This window comes from Danio rerio, chromosome 4 (assembly GCF_052040795.2).
Source record: "Danio rerio strain M-AB ecotype USA chromosome 4, GRCz13ab, whole genome shotgun sequence".
Classification (NCBI taxonomy): domain Eukaryota; kingdom Metazoa; phylum Chordata; class Actinopteri; order Cypriniformes; family Danionidae; genus Danio; species Danio rerio.
The window spans coordinates 6,432,501-6,447,500 of NC_141024.2; the positions used below are offsets into that span (position 1 = coordinate 6,432,501).

General features: G+C 34.4%; 1 protein-coding gene and 1 long non-coding RNA gene across 13 annotated transcripts in view; one reads left to right on the forward strand and one right to left on the reverse strand.

Annotated features, from left to right (window-relative positions):
- Positions 1-15,000, forward strand: part of tfec (transcription factor EC) — an 82,265-nt gene that overhangs the window by 27,139 nt on the left and 40,126 nt on the right. For both annotated transcript variants that reach the window (XM_087246860.2, XM_087246861.2), the window contains one exon: positions 2,479-2,661. In XM_087246860.2, the coding sequence (XP_087102986.2) occupies positions 2,488-2,661 (174 nt within the window). In that variant the 5' untranslated portion in view covers positions 2,479-2,487. The remainder of the gene's footprint in view (positions 1-2,478; positions 2,662-15,000) is intronic.
- The window catches only part of LOC141381572 (uncharacterized), a 135,608-nt gene that overhangs the window by 17,756 nt on the left and 102,852 nt on the right, over positions 1-15,000 (reverse strand). For all 11 annotated transcript variants that reach the window (XR_015482509.2, XR_015482508.2, XR_015482500.2 and 8 more), the window contains one exon: positions 14,582-14,790. This is a non-coding gene — a long non-coding RNA (uncharacterized LOC141381572). The remainder of the gene's footprint in view (positions 1-14,581; positions 14,791-15,000) is intronic.

Consider the following 15,000-nt stretch of genomic DNA (forward strand, 5'->3'; position numbering starts at 1 on the left):
TGTGACAGTTGGACTGATGGACTGTATATGCGGCATGCGGCCTTTCATTATTTCAGTTCTGTTTCAATCATCATCTGACGTTAGTCTAAACAAAGACGCAATGCAAAACCTGATGCCTGACTAAAAGAAAACATCCCTCAGACGGGCTTATTTCAATTATTAAAGCCTCTTTACTGATTCTGACGTACGCGTCACACAGATTTACTTAACATGCATATCCAAGCAAAATGTTTTAAAAGTGGCTAAAATTTAATTATGCATGTGCACCTGAAAAATTGTATAATAAGGGGGGTGTATTGTCAAAATTTGACTTTTTCCTGTGTGTTTAAGTGGTTTTAAGTGAAATATAATCAATCCAGAAACCCCGAAACATCACAACCAGTTTGTTTGTTGTTGTTATTTGGTAAACAGTAATCTGCAAGCATATCAAAAATGTGAAATGTAATATTTCCAGCACATCTAAACACAGCAGTAACATGGTAACCAACAGATTTAGTTAAGTGCACTCCACATCATTAACATACATGTATCCACTATCCATTTAGAAACACCTAGCAAGTGTACAAGTTGTAACCTCTTCCTCTCCTGATCATGTAAGGCTTTAATCCACTACTGGTCATTTCTGACATGTTGATATTTGCTTGTTTTCTTGTGTCAGAATCGCATGTAAAGGCTCCGCCCTCTTTGGGAAAACAGCAGCTCATTTGCATTTAAAGAACACACAAAAAAACGGTGTTTTTTTTACAAGCTACAGCGGGGGAAATAAGTATTAAACACATTACCATTTTTTCTCAGAAAACATGTTTTTAAAGGTGCTTTATAAATAAATTTAAAATTTCCCCGGATGTTGGTAACAACCAAACAAATCCATATATGCAAAGAAAACAAAAGTAAGTAGTTTACAAATTAAGAGTTCACACTTAGCTGATAATTGATTATAAAGTGAGTTTGGCATGCTGTCTCGGGAGAGAGCCCTGATTCTTCAAGGCAAAGATAAGTGAAGTAAGAAACTCTGGTTATTTATGTGAGTTATGACTGTTATGCCGCGTTCAGACTGCATGATTTTAGCCCTGATTTTGACTCGTAGACATGTTTTGGGAAACCGCAGACAAATGCCTGAAATCACAGGTAATTCGGTGCTCGTGCACACGAGTGACAATCACACAGTATGAACTATCAAGGACGCCAAATGAGAGAAACGCCAATGAGTCACTGATGCCGTGTGAAATGTTTTCTGATTGAAAATAACATCCGCGATCACCGACAGCCAATAAGAGGGCAGCATTCACTAGTATGAGTACCTGCAGGCCAGCGGGTGGTTGGGGGAGAAGATAAAAGCGCTCATTTTCAGTTTATTTTGACCCAAGAAATGGAGGAAAAACTAGTGAAAATTTGCCAGGAGCGCTCTGTCTGTTTGACGTCTCATCTGAATAATATCACAATCAGGTTAAGAAGTAAAAAAAGGTTTAGGAGAAATTGTTAATTCTCTGTAAAAGCCAGGTAAGCAACACAAGTTTCTAAAGCTAAAGCCATCTTTTTCCATTATATAATAATATCGAAAGAGATACTACGTGACCTCGCGCTGTTTCCATGTCATATCGTGTTTTTGGTTGTGAGACGTAGTTTGGACAAAGTCGTCTGTGATTCTTCCTATTTTAAAGTCATGCAGTGTGAACTTTCCTGTCGTTGATCCGTCCTACAGTGTTAAAACATCACCGACAGAATGCTAACCCCGATATTTATGCAGTGTGAAAACATCTGTGACAAGACTACATTGAAAATTGTGCAGTCTGAACCCGGCATTAATTAATGCGTGATCAATCATAAGCACGTGATCCCCTGGAAATTAGTTTCTAAATAAAATTAACATAATAAAATGACGCAGAGAACAAGTATTGAACACATGAAGAAAGGCAGATGTAGAAAGGCAGTGAAAGCCCAGACAGCAGCGGAAATCTTTCAGCAGTTCTTCAGCAACACTCTGCCCTTCGTCATTGTAAATGAATATCAGCTGCTTCAGTCCAACATCTACATTAGTAGGAGGATGAAGATGAAACCATTTCAGCAAGACAATGATCCAAAACACATTCAAGGAAACTCTCAAATGCTTTCAGAGAAAGACAATCATGCTGTAGAATGGCCTAGCCAATCACCTGACCTGAAGTTAAAGCTCAGATTTGATAGACGAGATCCACAGAACCATCAAGACTATCTTCTCCATATGAGAGGCGTCTTTAAGCTGCCATCACTAAAACATGCCTACGTATTTTCCCCACTGTATAATTAATGATCTGTGGGCTATTTTGGGCTCACACATCATTATCATCATCATCATCATCATCATCATCATCATCATCACATGCACATTCTGGCATACTAGAGATGTATTTAAGTTCTCATGGAAAAGACCTTAATATGTTCCCTTTAAAAAGTAGACCAAAAAGAGATGCATCACATTGGAATTTGTTGTGTTTTCAGCGAGCAGCAATGTTCCAGTCATACTACGGTGTTCAAGCGGCCCCTGCTAATATAGGAAACCATCAGAATCAGTGGGCCCCAGAGCCACAGTTCTCCTCCTGCTCCTATTCTTACTACAGCAACCAGAATCCGGGCCCCTACCAAGGCAGTGAGCCGTCAGCCTGGCCCAGGACCCCATTTAAGGTATGGATAATCACTCATACACCAGTTGGTTTCCCCTGATAAGATTTCATTATGAAAATCAGAGTGCTGTGTTGGATGGGAAACATTTGCTTTCTATAATATTGCAATTGTTTTAACTCATGAAGACAATATAAAGCATTTCAGTCATTTTACAAAAAAACAAAAACAAAACAAAACAAAAGCACACCCATCATTATTCACTGTAAAATTAAGCCTATTAAAATTAGTCTGTAAATATATAAATATACAGTTAATTTCACACAGAATAAGTGTGGTTTTCCCTAAAAGCAGTGATATCATGATCATAAATATGATACTGGTTTTATTTATCAAATTGCATGGCTATATAAAGTTCAGTGCAATGCACTTTGTGGTGGAAAGCATGTCTTTATGAAAATACTGTTTCATCTGAAATGATTAGATGAAACAGTTAAATGAGCTCTCACGTCATATTTAGGATCAATTTTGATTTTGTGTTGATTAAGTCAGTCTTTCTTTAGGTGCTTGGCAGTTGTTAGCACACTGACAAGAGTGCTGGCAGTATCATTAGAGCTGATCTTAATTTAGTTACATGCATCATAACACAAATTAAAACGACCCCTCGGGTGAGAAGAGGGCAAGAACTCCCACATGATCTGAGAGAGAGAGCTGGAGTACGTTTCATCAGTGGGCTTAAAAGTGGATGTTATTATCATAATTGTTTTTTTATTTGTCTTTTCTTTATTTTATTTATTTAAGTATTTTTTTATTTTAAAGTGTCTTTTTAATACATTTTTGAAGTGTATTATCTTTTGAATATGTATTTTATTTATATTTTATTTATTTAATATTTATAAATTTTTTCTTTTATTTTTTCTTTTATTTAATTATTTTATCTTTTATTTTATTCTTTTATTTTATTTATTTAATTTAATTATTTTATTTTATCTTTTATTTTATTTTGTTTTGTTTTGTTCTGTTTTTATTTGTTTTGTTTTGTTTTATTTTAATCCATTTTAAATTTAATTTAATTTAATTGTATTAAATTTTTGTTTATTTTATTATTAATAATTATTTTATTTTATTTTATTTTAAGCCACTTCAGGTTTAGCAGTATATTAATACATATGAAATAAAGTGTTATGTAATTTAATAAATAAAATTAAATTGCAAGTATAAGTTTCAGTCTTATATAATAAGATAAATACAGTATAAGCAACATGGGCTTATTATAGTGAACATTATAGTTAATACGTGTGTGAACTGCATTGTACAAAATCAGGCTTTTTTGTTCTCTCAATCTGCTGCATCGATACTTAACCCCATAATGTGATTATAGGCTCATGCTAGTGTCCGCACATTTGAGCCAGAAACCACCCAAACAGCCCCTTTGTGTCGCAGGACTCATTTGTCTGGAATTTGGCTGCTGTGGATTTGCTGGAGGTTTTTGTTTCGGAGCGTAATTTCACACTATGTGCTGACAGAACACAAGACCTCTGTTACTGTAACCAACCGCTCGCATTCGAAAAATTGTTTATTTTGACTGTTAAGCACAAGGTCCCGATCCTGGGTGTGACTTTGTTTCTATATATGACCTGTGTCGTCTATTTTTATTCCTTGCTGTTTGTAAAGGATTTAGACAAAGCAGATTTTGTGCATTTCAATTTGCACAGGAGATTATTTGAGCTTTAATTTTTTCCTTCTATGAAGTATTCACTGTCATCAGTAGCACATCTATAAACACAATCATCCGTCTATAACCATTTTAACTGATTAATATAAATGCAATACATATTTAACTCCACAACTTTCCAATTTAGGCACATAATTACTTAATATAGCAACAGTTTGAGTATATTTTTATATAAAAAAAAATAATTTGTACTACTACTACTAATTAAACTTATTATTTAATATTTTTAACGTTAATATTTATAACGTTAAATGTAGCTAAATAGATTATATGTAATCCAGATGTTAATAATAATAATACAACTATTGAGAAAGGATATAAAGTATATTAATCATAAGTATGTGGCATAGTAAATTCGTAACTATGTAATATATAGTAATACATTTCGTAATAAATTATATATATTTTTAGGAGAGAATTTACATTTTCTTATGTTTAACTATCATATCTACTATTATTACTTTAATAAATTATATATAATGAATTGCATTCATTCACCGGCCACTTTATTAGGTACATCTTACTAGTACCAGGTTGGACCCCCTTTCGTGATCTAAATTGCCTTTATTCTTTATTCTTTTGCTCCATATTGATGTGATAGCATTACGCAGTTGCTGTAGATTTGTCGGCTGCACATCCATGATGCGAATCTCCCGTTCTACCACATCCCAAAGGAGCTCTATTGGATCGAGTTCTGGTGACTGTGGAGGCCATTTGAGTACAGTGAACTCATTGTCATGTTCAAGAAACCAGTCTGAGATGATTTGATCTTTATGACAAGTGTTATCCTGCTGGAAGTAGCCATCAGAAGATGAGTACACTGTGATCTTTTTTGGACCATTCTCTGTAAACCCTAGAGATGGTTGTGCGTGAAAATCCCAGTAGATCAGCAGTTACTGAAATACTCAGACCAGCCCGTCTGGCACCAACAACCATGCCACGTTTAAAGTCATTTAAATCACCTTACTTCCCCATTCTGATGCTCAGTTTGAACTGCAGCAGATCGTCTTGACCATGTCTGCATGCCTAAATGCATTGAGTTACTGCCATGTCATTGGCTGGCTAGAAACTTGCGCTAACGAGCTGTTGGATAGGTGTACTTAATAAAGTGGCCGGTGAGTGTATATAATAAAAGAAAACAATTGCTTCAATTCTTAAAATTTGATGTGCTTTTACAGTATTTACCAACCTTCTTTAATGTTTAGTAAATGTTTGTTTTCATTTGCATTGAAGCAACTATTGTGAAAAAACAATGTTTTGCTTTTTGCTTAACCCAAGCCTCATTATAAAGCGTTACCTAATTATAAACCTCTCAGATGTGACTTGTGATCACTCGTCGACGTGTTACGATTGCCTTAATTGGCCAGACAGAAGAAAAAAGCCGTTTCAGTTGCACTTTTCCAAACTGTCAGATGCAGAAAGACAGAAATCAGACTTGGAAGCAAAGCAACAGTCAGTTTTTTGCTTTTTTTCCGAGGCTGGAAAGGGAATAGAAGAGGCTGAAGCACATCAAAGCCGCCTTGTGTTTGCTCTGGTCCACAAGAGGCCTTTCATGTGCTAAAGTGTGTGTGCGCGTCTGTGTTTTGGTGTGGGTCTGTGCATTTCTACCTGTGTTTGGAGGAAAGAAGTCTGCCGTCCCTCGAGGCTACGGCAGACTCTAGAAGACACAGATCTATAACTGTGTATCTACACGCCTCCCGCCTATGAGCTTTATCTGAGGCAGGTCGGGCAGAGCCAAGGGGTTATGGGAAGATGTATTATTGGGAGACGGGAGATTTTTTGGGGGGTGTTATGATCCCGGCTGACTAGTAGGGAGACCACCCAACCCGTCTGGCTTAGACCCAAACTCACTCTGACATCCTGCGGTCCAATGGACCGGATGGATAATAGGGATTGACAGTTGGTGCGCACATTGGTGTGGGTGTTCATAAGAGTTCATACCTGGGAAAGAGACTATTGATGAAGCAGAGAACTAAAAACAGAGCTGTATACTGAGCTTTGAATGCAGAGAGAGGTTACATGGACGCCGTGCTAATAAATTAATAAATCATCAACAGCTCTTTTAAAAATAAATGTTCCAAAAAGTTCCAAGAATTTTTGCAGTGAGCCGTTTATTTCAGATTCTGCATGCACACCGAACGCAGAGCACACTGTCACACACTTTAATGTAATTGTGGGACATTTTACAGCTCCTTTTGTTTTTGAACTTGCGTGGAAGAAGCGATTGAAGTGAATTGCATGCATTTGCGGCAAATGTGTTGTGAAATCCACATTATTTGGGCTGCCTGGTGGAAATTTGCTTAAATATTTGTGAATTTGCATTAACATTATATGTAATCTACACTTGCAAATCTTTTATTTTGCTTCTTGTGTGAACACCAGTGTGTTTTTTTTGGTGTGTTTTTTTTCTCTACTATAAAGAATCTTTTTGCAATGAAAATATTCCATGCATATCGTTTATGGAATCACAAATGCTAATACAGAACTTTTCAAACCACCTAGTTTTTCCTAGATTTTTTTGGGATTTTTTGGCGGTATGGCGGTAATTCCCAGAAATTTGCAGACAATTTTGCAATTAAAAAAAATATATATAAATGTAAAAAAGTATTTACCAAATCTTATTTACCATATTAGGTAGTCTACTATGTTAGGTGTGCAATCTGAAACAATGACAATGACACAAATCTAAAATGGTAGGGATTAAGACGAAGGAAGGTTGTATAACTCTTATTTTCATCCACAATCGTTTCTCTCAGATTTCACTCCCTGAAGCATCTGACTTCATGTCACACATAGGACATGCGTTATAGCTTCCCCTAACGTAATACACCTAATGCACTGATTGCAGTAAAACTCGTTCTTGTTAACTACATGGAAAGAGTTAAACGAAATCATTTATCAATTTGACGCACATCATACCAGCTATAGATGCAAAGCACAAATAATGTCTTTCAATTTGGTCACGTCCAGCAGCCGTCATCCATGCTCCAACTTTCTTTTGCAGTCTGAAGCACGTCAAACGCACAAAACGCTTAATTTGTGCCACAAGATGTCTATATCTCAACTTTGCTATGACTTCACATGTAAATCAGCACAAGCTTGCTTATTGTGAAGAAATAAGGATGGAATGAATGAAAGTTGTAAACAGAAGCAGGGAAGGAAGGATGGAAAAGATGAACACATCAAACTCCACTTCCAGAAAATCACTGTGAATCAACAGAGAGCAAACCGAAATTAGCAGCATTGATTATGACAAATGGCCTGTCATCAATTGCAACATGAACCGGGTTTTTTCCAGTACAGTGAAGTGACTCAATCGCTGCTGTTATTCCTCTCTGAAATCACTCACTCTGATCAGAAGTATTCTTGATCACTTTCCCAAATGGACAACATGGACTGATGTGGTTTGCAGTCCTTGTATTTGGGGGTGTTGCTTTATCCTTCCTCATCCCTTTGATCCATCAGGGTTGTTCCTGGCTAATAGGATTAAACTAGTGCTCTTTTAAATTCTATATATCGTGGTTAAAAACTTGATGTGGGTCGGAAACCCATTTTTCTGTCTGACCTCTTTGGATTATCTTCTCTGTTCAGATGCTCTAGTCATCTCTTTCAAGAAAAAGGAGCAATTTTAAAGGTTAACACAATCTGCCACATATGTAATATTTGATTTCCATAGCATTTTGGCTCAAGGGCAAAACTGTCATAGCATTAAATGTACAGTTGAAGTCAGAACAATTTGCCCCCCTGAATTATTGGCCCCCATTTTTATTTTTTCCCCCAATTTCTGTTTAAAGGAGAGATTTTTCAACACATTTCTAAACATAATAGTTTTAATAACTCATTTATAATAACTATTTATAATTATTTTATATATGTCATGATGACAATAAATAATATTTTACTAGATATTTTTCAAGACACTTCTATACTTCGAAAAACTAAATTTGCTTAAAGGGGCTAATAAAAATGGCTTATAAAAATTAGAAACTGCTTTTATTCTATCAGACATACTGAAAAATTTCTTGCTCTGTTAAATATAATTTGGGAAACATTTAAAAAAGAAAAAATCAAAGGGGGGGCTAATAATTTTAACTTCAACTGCTCATGTCAGACTCAATAACTTCCCAAATTCAATTCCAATTCCAATTCAAACGCTTGAATATAGCACGATTGCATTTCTTTTTGCAGAATAACAACTGCCAAGTCATGAGCTTGGTGCTTAAAGTAATTCTTAATAGCTGCAATTAGAAGCTGAAAGTAGCCGGCAGCAAATAAGTCATTGAGTCATTCATTTAACAGATGTTCAAATGGCAATCATTCCAAAAAAAAAAAAATAACTCAACTGATTCTTTCAGAAATGATGAATCATGATGCTCACACATGAAATTATTAAATCAATAATTATGTTTACATGGACACCAATAATCCGATAAATGATACGATTAAGACTATACTCTGATTACGAGTCTACCATGTAAACAGCGACTTTTGATTCATTTAATCCAATTAAGTTCATAATTGAACTAAACAGAAATCAAATTAAGTAGTTAAGTGGAGTATTTTGATTTTAGTCACATTACTGAAGTGCAGCACAGACATGAAAATAGCCTAAACTAATACCATCATGTAGGACTTTTCGCAACATTTTGTGATGTTATATTTCATACACACACGGCTGTTTCACCGTGTGATGCTCAGATATTGCACAATTGTTCTAAATGAGCCACTGAATAATTGACTAACATGATTCGCTCAAAAATGTTCAGTAGTAAAACAATACTGCATAGCTTGAAGATTCATGATCGTTCTTAAAAGCTGAATCAATCATTATAGGTCAGAATGAGCCATTGAATCAATTCAAACTTGCAGTCTTTACTTAGAACAGGGGTCTCAAACTGTCGGCCAGTGGGCCATTTATGGCCTGCCCACCTTTTCCGTCTGGCCCGCAAATGACATCAAAAAGATAACGAGATACGGCTGGCCAAAACATATACTTTTCAACATTCATAATTGTTGTGCAGTTAAGTCTAGCCACCTGTGGTTTTGACCCGTCACCTAGTCGACATTTAAAGTACTGCTTTCAGATTAGTTTTACTTTCATTTTCTCCCAGAGAATAACGCACATACAGATTATTTCTGGGACTGATTTAAACATTGAAATATATGTCCATAAGTAGTCTATTTTTACTAAAGCATTATTTTTGTAAATATTCAAGGGTTGTTTGATTATTATCAGTTTTATTCCACTTGTATTTTGTTGAACAAACACTTCTTCATGGCTTACACGTTATGTAACAAATATAATAATTTTGCTAATATTAGCATTTAATAGATTTTCTTCAAAGGCTTATTAAGATTTGCATAAAAACTATGTATGTCAGTGAAATTGTACTGCTAGTTGAAATGAACTTATTCACATTTACTTTAACATGTACATACTTTCCCCTCTTTGTTGTAGTTTTACAAAAAAAAAGAAAGATATTGAGAAGGAACAACTGCCAGTAAAGTCACTTAAGTTACCCAATCTGCTTTCTGCTGTTCTTAAGCTATGGGGACAATACAATTGGTTGGGACAGAATAATAAATATTATTTGTAGTATTTTCATGGCAGTTTAAACTACCCTTTCAATATGTACAACAAGAAACAAAAATCTGTTTTGACTGCATATACTCTGTGGAAGAATGACAGAGTGCGTATCTAATGCTTGGTCATACACAAAACAACAAACATTTCAGCAGCTAGTGTGAGACTCGATAAACATGTAACAGGTGATAATCACTGGTGACAGGTAATGCTTGAAATATAAACGTAAAACCTGTTGTCCTAAGATGCACCAATTATGTCAGGTTTCCTCTTTTCTCTTGTACTTGAATGTTAAAACAGCCCTTTTATGAATTGTTGGTCACAGAAATGACCCCCTGACAATTTGAGTTTGAGTGACCCCTGGCTTAGAATGTTTTTTGTTTACAAAATATAGCAAAACAAAATCACTTATTATAAACCATTTGTGTGGACTCTTGTATAAAATCAATGTCAAACATGCAAAGGTGCTAAAATTCTGCAAAACTGCAGTTTTTTTGGGGTGTCATGTAAGTTTATGTTATAAATAAACACATGAAATGTTTCATTCAAGTGTACTTCAGGTTGCCCGTGTAAAATTATGTTTTAATTTGACCATTACATAACATTCACACTAATCCCTGCATTACATAATAATAATATATGCGAAAGGATAAATAAAATAAATCTTTAAACTTTAATTGTGAGATGATTTGCACACATGCTTTAACGTCCATAAAATCCACCAAAAACCAGATGCGCTGGCATCAAGTAAAAAGCCAAAACAAGCGATCAGTCATCTTACAAAGATGCCAACTGAAGTCCTGGCATGTGCGAGCCCCATTAACAAGCCAGCATACTCTCCTTTATGAGATTAATGCAGTACATCTAGCAGGTGTCTGCCAAAATTCCTGTCTTATTTAAACCGCCCGGCCCATACCAGCGCTGTAATCCTATTAGGCCTAATTGAGTGAAGTCGGCAGTCTTTTTCAGTTAAACCAAGTTCAGCCACTAATAGGATTCAAAGGAAAAAAGGTTGAATGCATGGTATATATGCTCGCATGGGCTTTGGCTGGTGAGTGGGGCAGACCGCTGTGCCCCGGGGCTCCTGTGGGGTCTGATCTGGCCACAGGGGCAGGACGGGATGTTTCTATGTTTCGAGGGGGTCTGTTAAGATGGGTAGGGATTATTGAAAGCGGTAAAGGTCTTACGCTTTACATTTTTCTTCTAAAAATAGTAAAGGGAAACTTCAGTACGATCTCAGTGCTGTGGTTGAGTGTGAATGGAAGCAGAAGGTAGTTCTGAGTTAATGAATCAGATCACATTTTCATTGTGCTACTGGGAAAAATATTAATAAATATTGTTTGAATTAGACATTGCAACAAATTTATTACAATAATGTATTAATAGCTTTCTTTTTTTGAGGGTGGACAATTTGTATTTGTCTATTTCTTCCTTGCTAGAATTTACACAATGACTTAATCGTCGCAAAGTTGCTTAAAAATTTCTTTTTAATCCGGAAGTATGAATTTGCTCTAAACAACACAAAACAACCAACTTTCATTGATAATAAGAGTGTTTTTAGCATTGTAGCAGTTATACAGTTGAAGTCAGAATTATTAGCCCCCCTGATTAGTTTTTCCCCAATTTCTGTTTAATGGAGAGATTTTTTCAACACATTTCTGAACATAATAGTTTTAATAACTGATTTCTAATAACTGATTTCTTTTATCTTTGCCATGATGACAGTAAATAATATTTGACCTGATATTTTCCAAGACACTTCTACACAGCTTAAAGTGACATTTAAAGGCTTAACTAGGCTAATGAGTTAACTAGGCAGGTTAGGGTAATTAAGCAAGTTATTGTATGATGATGGTTTGTTCTGTAGACTCGAAAAAAAAAATAGCTTAAAGGGGCTAATAATATCGTCTCTAAAATGGCTTTTAAAAAAATAAAAACTGCATTTATTCTTGCTGAAATAAAACAAATAAGACTTTCTCCAGAAGAGAAAATATTATCAGACATACTGTAAAAATTTCTTTGCTCTGTTAAACGTTATTTGGTAAATATTTACATAAGAAAATAAATAATTCTGACTTCAACTGTATATCTGCTATCATCTCAAAAAAGTTTTTTAGGGTTTTGTGACCCTTTAAGTGGGATTTTTATTTTCATTTATAGCAGGAGTTTCAAACGGCTGGCCCGCGGGCCATTTGCAACTTCCCACTCCTTTCTCCGGCCCGCAACTGACGTCAAAAATAAAGTGAGATTCGGCCCAATAAAATATGTTACTAAATCACTATCATTGTTGTGTTGTTGCCTATAGCTACTTCTGGTTTTGAACCTCCACCTACTGGACATTTAAGGTACTGTACTATAAATATGCGGGTTACTTTCAGTTTCTCTCAGTGTGCGGTCTAGATTAACGCAAATACAGATTATTTCTAGGGCTGATTTAAACGTAAAAAATTAATGACCGTAAGTACTCTATTTTTACTAAAGCTATATTTTTGTAAAGGTCACCTGATTATAATCAATTGTACAAACACTTCTTCATGGCTTGCATGTTGTGCTGTTGGTGTAAATATGATAATTTTGCTAATATTCAATTTAAATGGTCTCATTAATAGATTTTCCTCATATACATATTAAGATTTGTGTAAAAATGTGCATGAGTAAAATTTTACTGCTGGTTAAATTGAACATGTTACCTCCAGCATGTTAACAAGATACTCTGGGGAAGAATGTCTGAGTGCATCAATTACATCAGATTTCAAGAGGCGTCTGGATGCAGACCTGGTGCGGTGCAATCTGAGCTGCATGCTTTTTAATGTGCTCATCTAACCCCACCCCTAACCCTACCCCTCACAGTGACGTCTCTCACTCCATTTGAGTGCATTGTGTCTGACATTGCTTTGCTCAGTGATGTAATCTCAACTTTCATCATAAAGGCTGCATCCAGATACTATTGCAGGTTTCTACTTTTTTCGTGTGCTAGAATGTTAAAACGGCCTTTCTATGAATTGACCGAGACCTTTCTATGAGACCCCTGATTTATAGGTTCTTCACAGGATATAAAGTAGCATAGAAAACATTCTGCAACTTATGTGCATGAATAGGGCTGTATTTAAAAACATTATTATTATTGTAAAAGGCAATACACTGGCATTATTGTCAACAGTGTATTAACAATGTCATAATTATTATTTGATAACAATATCAAGAATGCTAATAATAATATCATATTCATAATATTTACTAAATTATGTTCCCAAAGAGCAAAACAACAAAAATAAAAACAAGAACTTTTTGTAGCAGGCCTTTAAAGAGCAATACAATTTTTATGTTTACAAAGAGCAAAAACTTTCAAAATTTCATGTTTTTTTTTTTTTAAAGAACAACTTAGAATTTTTTTCTAAATGTCACATAGCAATTTAAAATAAGCTTTACATGAGCAAAAATCCTGCTGTTACCTGAAGTTTCGTTTAAAGTTTAATAGAGAAATGTACTACAATTATTACCATTATTATTTTAAATTGTAACAATAATATTTATAATATTAATTCATTTGTTTACCTTAAACGTAGTCTCTGATTTATCAGAGGTTGCCACAGTAAAACCACCAACTATTCACACACACATGCACAAACTCATACACTACGGCCAATTTAGGTAATCTAATTCACATATACCGCATGTCTTTGGACTGTGAAATGCTATTACTCTATAAAATAACTGTTCAAGAGTTTTCAGCTTCATTACTTTAGTCTTCACAGTCACACAATCCTTCAGAAATCACTCTTATATTTATTTAAAAAATAAATAAAAAATAAAATAATAATAATAATAATAATTATTATTATTATTGTTATTAATGTAATTATTAATATATAGTATTAATGGTAATAGTAATAAAAGCAACAATGACTGGAGTAATAATTTAATTTGAAACTACATACAATAAGAAAGCAGTTATTTACAATTATAATAAATATTTAACAATTAAAAAATTTTATTTTTTACATTTAATTAATGTCGCCTTGATAACCAGAATAATTTTCTTTAAAAAAAACTATACATTTTGACCGGTAGTCTACAGTATATATATATATATATATATATATATATATATATATATATATATATATATATATATATATATATATATATATATATATATATATATGAAGAGTTCAGATGCAAAAACCTTTAAATGCCATCTGAAGTTTTCTCCTAAAATGAGCATTTTTCTAAGCCTCCTACATTTATGTTGAAGAATTTCACTTTAATGCCAATGAAAATAACTTATTTGTGACTACAAAAATTAAATTTCTGAGCCTACACACAAGAGTCAGAGAAATATGCTAATTAAAAAAAAAAAAAAAAAAAAAAAAAAAAAAAAATATATATATATATATATATATATATATATATATATATATATATATATACATATATATATATATATATATATATATATTAGCTATTATAAGTTCTTGAAAGAATAAACATTAAGCTGATGATTCATTTAAAGAAGGTGATAACAAAAGAGTGTCCCAGTTGTCTGTAGTGATCTGACACTTGATTTTCCACTACATATAAGTGCTTTGATCATATAGATTAAACAGTGAAAGCAGGAAAGCTTTTCTTGTCTTCAAAGATAAGATCTGCCCATCCCAACTGACCTTTGGCCTGTGATCAGAGTGAGTCCATGTCTGCGTTTGATGGGGACACATTTATCAAACAGGGCCACTGTGGGCCTTAATGCAGTGTATCGGCAGGGGCCCTCGCAAAACCCTCAGGCCCACAGCATAGATTCACCAGCAGCCACACAGTGCTCTCGCTGGCGTCTGGAAGACTCAAAGAGACACAGGGGTTCCTCTTCACTCTGACCCTGAGTAGAGTAGAATAGGATAGAATAATTCAGTTATTCAGTTAAAATTAAAAAAAATAGATATTTAATTTATCATACAATAAAATGGTCAATTAAACTAAAAAAATGGGTAAAAGAGGGCTCACGAGTGCATGAAGTGCTTTAAAAGTCTGTAACTTTCACCTTCATGTGCAAATTTCCAATGCATGTCTATAGAGTGTATGTCAAAAG